This window comes from Triticum dicoccoides, chromosome 2B, assembly GCF_002162155.2.
Source record: "Triticum dicoccoides isolate Atlit2015 ecotype Zavitan chromosome 2B, WEW_v2.0, whole genome shotgun sequence".
Taxonomy (NCBI): domain Eukaryota; kingdom Viridiplantae; phylum Streptophyta; class Magnoliopsida; order Poales; family Poaceae; genus Triticum; species Triticum dicoccoides.
Window position 1 is genome coordinate 175,234,096 of NC_041383.1, and position 8,670 is coordinate 175,242,765.

Consider the following 8,670-nt stretch of genomic DNA (forward strand, 5'->3'; position numbering starts at 1 on the left):
GGGGGGGCGGCGCCCCCCTCTTTCCTTCCCCTCCTCTCCCCCTTCCTTCCCCTCCTAGTAGGAGTAGGAAAGGAGGAGTCCTACTCCTACTAGGAGGAGGACTCCTCCTCCTGGCGCGCCCAACAAGGGCCGGCCGGCCTCCCCCCTCCCTCCTTTATATACGGGGGCAGGGGGCACCCCATGGACACACAAGTTGATCTACGGATCGTTCCTTAGCCGTGTGCGGTGGCCCCCTCCACCATATTCCACCTCAGTCATATCGTCGCGGAGTTTAGGCGAAGCCCTGCGCCGGTAGAGCATCATCATTGTCACCACACCGTCGTGCTGACGGAACTCATCCCCGAAGCTTTGCTGGATCGGAGCCCGGGGATCGTCATCGAGCTGAACGTGTGCTGAACTCGGAGGTGCCGTACGTTCGGTGCTTGGATCGGTCGGATCATGAAGACGTACGACTACATCAACTGCGTTGTCATAACCCTTCCGCTTACGGTCTACGAGGGTACGTGGACAACACTCTCCCCTCTCGTTGCTATGCCATCACCATGATCTTGCGCGTACGTAGGAAATTTTTTGAAATTACTACGTTCCCCAACAGGTACTCCATTTTTATTAACTTAATACTCTAGATGCATGCTGGATAGCGGCCGATGGGTGGAGTAATGGTAATAGATGCAAGCAGGAGTCGGTCTATTTGTCTCGGACCTGATGCCTATATACATGATTATTGCCTTGAATATCGTCATAACTATGCGCTTTTTATCAATTGCCCAATAGTAATTTATTTATTTACCCACCATATGCTTTTTGTTCGAGCGAGAAACTTCTAGTGAAAACTATGGCCACTGGGTCTACTTTTATCATATATAAAACCCCAAAATACCTTGCTACAATGTATTTACCGTTATTTTATTTTTGTGCTTTAATCACTGCGAGATTTGATCCTTGCAATTAACCGCCGAGGGGATTGACAACCCCCTTGTTTGCATTGGGTGCAAGTATTTGCTTTTGTGTGTAGGTGCTGCTGACGAGGTTTCGCGTGGTTCTCCTACTGGATTGACAATCTTGTTTCTTCATTTGAGGTGTAGCCTGTGATCGTCCTATGTGTTCTTCATTTCTTCGTGTGCCCTTATTCCGGCTTCGATTGTGTGACGTCTTGGGCTTGTTGAAGGTCTTCTAAAGCCATGTTCATGTCTTCATGACTTCATTTGAGGTGTTTGCTAACCAAAGTCCATCACCTTGCATCCATGCGACTAAAACCTTGTATACTAGCAAACGTCATTAGTTCATGAATTAGTGTTGACATACAAGCACCAAAATAACTAATGGCCTATTACTAGGGTGCGATTATGCATCACCCGCGGCGACAAAAAATAATTTATCGCCGCAGGACACTGATGTGTGGGGAACCAGAGGAGGAGCGGGGAGTCAGGGGAGGATTAGGATTTGGGTAGTTGCATACATGCAAAGGGTGACAAAACAGATGATGGCATCCACATGCAAAGTTATTCAGAATTTAAAAAGCTATAAATTTTAAATGGAGTATCAAAATTAAATTCCGATTGCACCATTGGATTTATGACAATAAGAGCTTCACAACTAGATCCCACTTGACTATATTTTGACGAACTTTTTTTATTTGTATTTTTTAATCAAAGTTGTATATTTTATGCGACATATAACTGTGGAACAAAAAATCACTGAAGGAGAACAAAATATTCTTTGAGGTGGAAAAAATATCCACTGGGGTGGAACAAATATTCACTGAGCGGGAACAAATATTCACTAAAGGGGAATAAATATCCACTGGAGTGGAACAAATATTCACTGAGCGGAAACAAATATTCACTTAACGGGAACAAATTTTCTCTGATGTGGAAAAAATATTCACATAACGAGAACAAATAGCCACTAAGGTGTAACAAATATCCACTGAGGTGTAACAAATATCCACTAAGCGGGAACAAATATTTACTAGAGGGGAACATATATTCATTGAGGTGGAACAAATATTCACTTAGCGGGAACAAAATTTCATTGATGAGGAACAAATAGTCACATAGTGAGAACAAATATTGATAAAGAGGGAACAAATATTCACTGAGGTGGAACAAATACACACTGAGATGGAACAAATGAAACATCAATGAACACTACAAAAAAAAGAAATAATAATAATAAAGAAAGAAAATAAAAAGAAAAGGAAATATAAAACACAAAAAGAAAGGAAAATTGAAAATAAACTAATAAAGAAAGAAAAGGGAAGAAATGAAAAAGAAACAGAAAAACAGAAAAGAAAAAAAAACACAGGAGGAGGAGGAGGCGCGGTGGGAAGGGGGAAGTGTGATGACAAGTTGCTATTTCTAGGTCCATTTTCCTTTGCGCAACCAAATTATCAGGCCGGAAAAGAAAAAGAATAGTACGTACGTGGAAAAAGAAATTCTAGTGAGCCGAGCCCAAGTCCGATCCTGATTCTGCTCCTCAATTAGACTAATCAACCCGCCGCGGCATCATATATCATCATATATGTATCGGAACCGCCTCTTCGAGTCTGCTCAGCTTCGTCGTCTTGGATTGATTTTCTGATCGCCGGCTCGCGGCGGCGACTTGTTAGTTGATTCGTCGATCGCCTCCCTCTCCGGCCGGCCAGTTCTTTATTTTATATATACAGATCTATAGTAAGATGGCTTCTTCATCATCAGGTACGGCGGCTGCTCGACCTCGATCTGTTGTCGCGCTAATTTTTAATACCATCATAAATCATTCGTCAGAATAGGTTGGTTTAGTAATTTGTGTTTGTGTTAGTGGATTGCATTGCAGCTCGCGGCGGATCGGCGCCTGCGCAACACGGAGGAACGACGACGACGGTCAGCCTTCCAGAGGTATGATCGATAAAACGCAGTTCAAAGGGTTGGATCGCATGCAAACTTGCAAATTATTATTCATCAGAATTACATACTTCCTCTGTTCCATAATGTAGTGCCTATAGATTTTTACAAAAGTCAAACATTACAAACTTTGACCATGTATATAGAGAAAAGTAGATACATCTAGAATACCAAATGCACATCATTGGATACATCATAAGTTATATTTTCAGAATTTACATGTTTGATATTGTAGATGTAGACAGATTTCTCTATACGGTCAAAGTTGGCAAAGTTTGACTTTCACAAAAATCTATAGGCACTACATTGTGGAATGGAAGGAGTACATTTATGTCTTGTTCTTATGTACGTACTGTACTATACATATATGCAGGATATCTACACTCGCTGATGCCGTTGCGAGATGCTGCTCAGGCTGCCTGCGTATCCCATGCCTTTTTGCGTTTCTGGCGATCCTATGGCAGGCTCGACTTTGACATTTACACACTAGGATTACTGGATGTAGGCCGCCGCCTGTTGTCGTTTGGTCCCATTGACAAAGAATTACCAGTTATAGAGGATCAACTGAGGAGGGGCGTCATTGCAACATTCGACGAGTACTTCGAAAAGAATAGTCCTATCATAAAAGAATTCTCTGCCAGAGTTGATCACATCATGCATAACCACGTCGGAACAGGTGTTCAGACATTCAGGCTTGTACCTCCCCATGGCTTCTACATAAACCCTGCTGTTCTTGACCGCTGGTTCCAAGCTGTCATCGCACAGGGGATCAGTGAATTTTACCTGTACCTAGACATGGGCGATGAGGGGCTAGGTTACAACTTCCCGTGCTCCTTGTTATCTAGCAGCAACAGGGGATGCTCGACGATTACATCTTTCTCCATTGCTGGTTGCGGTCTCCATTCCCTGGACAGGGTTGGCTGCTTGATAAGCTTGTGTGTAGTGCATCTGCACAGGATGCGTGTTACTGGGGAGGAACTTATCTGCTTCCTGTCAACTTCTCCTCGTTTGCAGAAGCTGCAACTTTCCTACTGCAATGACATGGTTTGCCTGAAGATACCTCATTCCCTGTCGCGGCTCAAATTGCTGCTGGTACGCAACTGCAACAGTTTGCAAACGATTGGATGCGATGCTCCACAGCTCAAGAGCTTTGGATATGATGGATTGCCCACAACCCAGATCTGCCTTGGAGATTCATCACCCTTAGTGAGGGAGATGAGAATGTCTGGTATGGATGATGAGCCTACAGGCATGCTCTGTTATGCCACCACTAAGCTTCCTTCAGTCGCGCCAAATATTAGCTCGCTTGTCCTATCATCATGCTTTGAGGTCAGTGCATGTTGGCTTCAGATTGTTACTGTACGGTCATTTTTCACAGATATATCAGAATTATCTTTTGTCCCACTCCCCACACGCACACATCATCCCACCAAAGACATTGACAGCTTTCTTTGGCTATCAACATTTTTTTACAGCTTCACAATGTTATTGTAGTTTTAGTGGGCTTTGTTACAAATATGTGAAATCAGTATTGCCATTTTTTTACCTGAGCATACGCATATATATAATAACCATATGCTAATAGTTGAGCATCTCTGTTGTTTCTTCAGATTGCAACTCCAATGAAAAAGCTTAACAAATTCCGCCGCCTCAAGTACTTGGAGATACAGCTTCATACGCCAAGACGTTGTCCAGACTTTGATTTTTATTCGCTGGTTTCTATTCCTAATGCTTGTCCTGTCCTGGCTACTTTCATCTTGCGTGTAAGTCAAATTTTCCCCATATGAAAGCCTAAATTCAAGAAATATGAGCTTTTACTGTTGAATTATAGTATTTGTATACGTACCTTTAATTTTTGTCTGTATATGTAAGATCTTTTCCCGTTTATTTAGTCAGCTGACTAATCAAAGACATGTACGTGATGCATATATTCATACATGCATGCAGTTAGAGATGCGCGATGCTGATGATGCCATTCCGGGAGATCCTCATGGTGATTCCTCGCAACGAAAAACGCATATGAGGGGGCAGGGCCATCGCAAGTTGAAGAATGTGCTAATGAGGGGATTTCCTTGTGCAAAAGGTTTGGTTGAGCTAACAAGTCACATCCTTGAGACCGCAGCATCCTTAAAGCGCCTGGTACTAGACACTACATATGGCTGCCATACGAGGGATTGCATTGGCATATGCTCGCCTTTAACGAGAAAGGCCCTCTTGGAAGCACGGAAAGCTGTAGATGTCATCAAGACATACATCGAGAGTAAAGTCCCCTCAAGTGTTAAATTCAAGCTTATCGAGCCATGTGCCAAGTGTCACGCCGATGACGCATAACCTGCTTGTTAATTAGACCTCCTCCAATAGTTGCATAAGAGCTGGTTCAATTTTATTTTTTATATTTTGATAGAAGAGAGAAAAGAACTATCTTTCGATTAAGAGATAGCCTTATGCACACACTTTAAGATTATATGAAGATGACGTGTGGGTGGGGTCATTCATATTATAAGATATGTGCTAAAAGATACTCCCTCGGTCCTATAATGTAGGATGTTTTGTGACACTACACTAGAGTCAAAAAACTTTCATTATGAGACGGAGGGAGTAGATCATTTAAAGAATTGTGTTTTAGACTGTTTAGAGCTTGGTACTGGCACATACCATTGGAGGAGGCCTTAAAAACTTTTTTTATTGCAATACCTTAATTAAAAAGCATCAATGGCACCTCCTAGCCAGCTTTTCTACTTTCCTCTTGTTGAGAGGAAAAATGAATCAACCCGATTCTTTACTAGATGGCATCTCCTATTTATACAAGGGAAAGGACACCATTGGAAAAGGTGTCTTGTTCAGAGGAGCTGCCTGTTCGGCAGGAACCGACGCGGCAGTTTTACAACTGCATGCGGTTAGTACAAGCAGGGATTAATTCCATAATTAACACATGATTAATTAATTCTAACACTCCCCCTAATCAATGCTTGATCTTGTGAGCAGACATCATCTTGATAAAGTTTCCTCCAAAACCCTGTGGGAAAAATGAGGATAGAGGTGTTTGATATGTTGCCAAAAACTCCTTCAAACCCAGTAGGAAAAATAAGGAGAAAATGCCGCAACATATAATGATTATTGTCTGTTTAACTCAATATGAGAAAAACTCATAGAATTAAAGGACAATAAATATGTCGTATATACTTTCTTAAAAACCCCGGTGGGGAAAACAGAAAATATGACATATGGTCTTGTGTTGATATTACCTCATTAAAAACCTTCATGAGAACCTATAAAGTAAACTCATGAAGGGAAAAAGAGTATAATATGATGCTTTTAACAGGAACAATTCAGGAAGATACTTCCCCTGATTCTTGCAAATTCCGAAGCCGTCATATACCAATTCCATGAACATATTTCCGGAATGTAGAAGTTGGTAGAGACTTGGTGAACAAATCAATCACATGATTTGACTTACAAGATATGCAATATATTGATATTGCTTATTATGTAACCTGTTTGCATCCGGGCAACACAAGCAACATTATCTTGGAGATAATGGTTGGTGGATGTAGCCATGATGTCTGTTTCGAAGACTCTTCATGAGAGGGCTACCACACCTAGTAGGAACACTAAGCTTGTCTACGATCTGACATAGTGGGGATCTGATCGATGTATCCAATGATATCGGTGTTCACATTTCTATGAAACTGAAAAACCAAGACAAAATGTTTGATGCCTTGGAGATATCGAAAGATATTCTTGAGTACCAACCAATTGTGTTTGGTGGATCCAATGGCTTATGGAACGTTGAGTCCCAATATCTCATTTCCATCATCTCTTGGTCTAAATCGATCTTTCTCTACGTCTAGAGAATGAACTACCATGAGAGTTATGGATGGATAAGATTTGTCCACAATGAATTTCTCCAATATATTTTGGATATAGACAACATAGTAAACCATAATGTATGAATGAAGGTGCTCAAGTTGTAGTAACAAGCGGTATTTTGGTTTACCCAAATCCTTCATTTTAAACTCCGTCATTTAGATGATTACATGTGTCATCATTGCAGACACACAAATATGGATAATCATCATTGTAGGAGTAATCCTTGTGCATAAGGAACCCACTACGTCGGTTGTACCATATGTACCGGCAACAATAAGTCGTATGGTGACTTACTGATTCTACACAATGTATGTTGCATTTTGTATTTCGATTCAGAATTGAGATTCCATCGAGAATCAATCATATATGTCTGAATCTAGTGATCCACATGGATATGCGATCACTACATCTATCAACTGCAGAGATAGATGATTTTGTATTGCCAATTATATAAGTTACCGGAATGAGATTCCACCTCTGGAGAATAGTTAGGTATCTGCGTAAACCCTTGTGCTACAATACTTGCTCTTTGTTTCACCACCTCGTTGTTCTCAATTCTGTTTCCAGAAGAAACTGTTGTAGGTATTGCTTATGAATACCTTCCATTATTGAGCAAGATCATTTCTACCTAGATTATACACTTTGCTTGAGTTCAGTCCGAGTGTTGTTCACACTTTGCCATGGCCATGGTCTTTGGATTTGAATCAATTGAAAGGTTTTTCAATCTAGTTGAGAAATGTATGTTGACAGTTGTAGACTTCCGGTTGTATGATTCTCCAGAATCTATATATCAATATATAGTTGATGGAAATATCGTTACCCATGGTGACTGCTCGCAATTTCCCAATGTGATTGAGTCGGGTATTCCGATGTCCCGGTCATTGTGTGCACTATGACCTGGGTTGGTGGAGGTTTCCCGTCCACTAGGTGTATACTACCCATTAGGTGTCTGCCAACGTGAAGTTGACTTGCATTTACTGATTCACAGGCCTTGATATCCTTGCTTGCGAGAAGCTGAATCCTGATGTACTTCTGCCATACATCTCCCCCTGTTGCTTTGAACGGGGAGTGGAGTGGATTTTGTTGGTACCTCCACTCTTTCAGGCATACTTTTGCAGGATTGTAGGATTGTGTGACACCTTTATAGTCAGTAAATGAATCTGGCAGGTTATTTGCAATATGTTACAAATCTTCTGAACACATGGTTCAGCTCTTTGATTACGTGGATATGAGGCAGAAATGTGTTGAACATTCCACTAATTTCCTGGCATTCTTTATGGTACTTGAATTCTCCCCCTAATGCCTGGAAATATTCCTCATTGAATCAACATACTGGCCTTGAATAACTCCCCATGTGAGGGGCTTGAGGTATTGACGGTAATACAGTTATTCCTCACATAGATCCCAACTATATGTTGAGGGGCCAATGATGTATGTCGGGGTGATGATATCGGTGTGTAACCGAATTACCGCAGATAGGAAATACTTGGTAGATTTCCATGTATCAAAGATAGAGGGGAATAAAATTATGCAGTTTGGTCATGAGCGTGTAAAACTCCATGACTCCAACGTAAAGTTGGTAAGTTACAATTTCAAAGTAAAGATCATGCAATGAGCTCAATTCTTTGGATGGGATTCTAGCAACCCATTTTGAGTCTAGACATTAGGACAAATTGCTAAACTTCAATCCTAGGGCCATAGAAAAAGGCACTCAAGGAGAATTCTGCAAATGCTATCCATTCAATTTGTTTGAAATCGATGTCAGGATAATGAGTCAATGGTTTCGTGTGAATAAAGCACACTTGAGACCATCATGTAGATGTGTCTTATAGAACCATGGAACACCTGAATAGTCTAGTCAATGGATGGGAAGAGCCACTTACCTCAACTTGATGCATTCAAGGAGTCTGAGTGG

The 8,670-nt window shown here is 41.3% G+C and overlaps 1 protein-coding gene across 1 annotated transcript; it reads left to right on the forward strand.

Moving 5' to 3' along the window:
- The first annotated feature begins 3,266 nt into the window (after positions 1-3,266).
- On the forward strand, positions 3,267-5,288 carry LOC119367480. The gene is made up of 3 exons (XM_037632978.1): positions 3,267-4,214; positions 4,496-4,648; positions 4,833-5,288. The coding sequence occupies exons 1-3, from the start codon at positions 3,276-3,278 to the stop codon at positions 5,214-5,216; spliced, it is 1,476 nt and encodes a 491-aa protein (XP_037488875.1). The 5' UTR covers positions 3,267-3,275; the 3' UTR covers positions 5,217-5,288.
- Positions 5,289-8,670: the final 3,382 nt, after the last annotated feature.

What these genes read in the sequence shown, in the direction of transcription:
- LOC119367480 (XM_037632978.1), top strand. Translation starts at nt 3,276, where the DNA reads ATGCCGTTGCGAGATGCTGCTCAGGCTGCCTGCGTATCCCATGCCTTT. An exon ending in TCCTATCATCATGCTTTGAG is followed by an intron (nt 4,215 to 4,495) that starts GTCAGTGCATGT and finishes TTGTTTCTTCAG; the next exon opens with ATTGCAACTCCAATGAAAAA. An exon ending in TGGCTACTTTCATCTTGCGT is followed by an intron (nt 4,649 to 4,832) that starts GTAAGTCAAATT and finishes ACATGCATGCAG; the next exon opens with TTAGAGATGCGCGATGCTGA.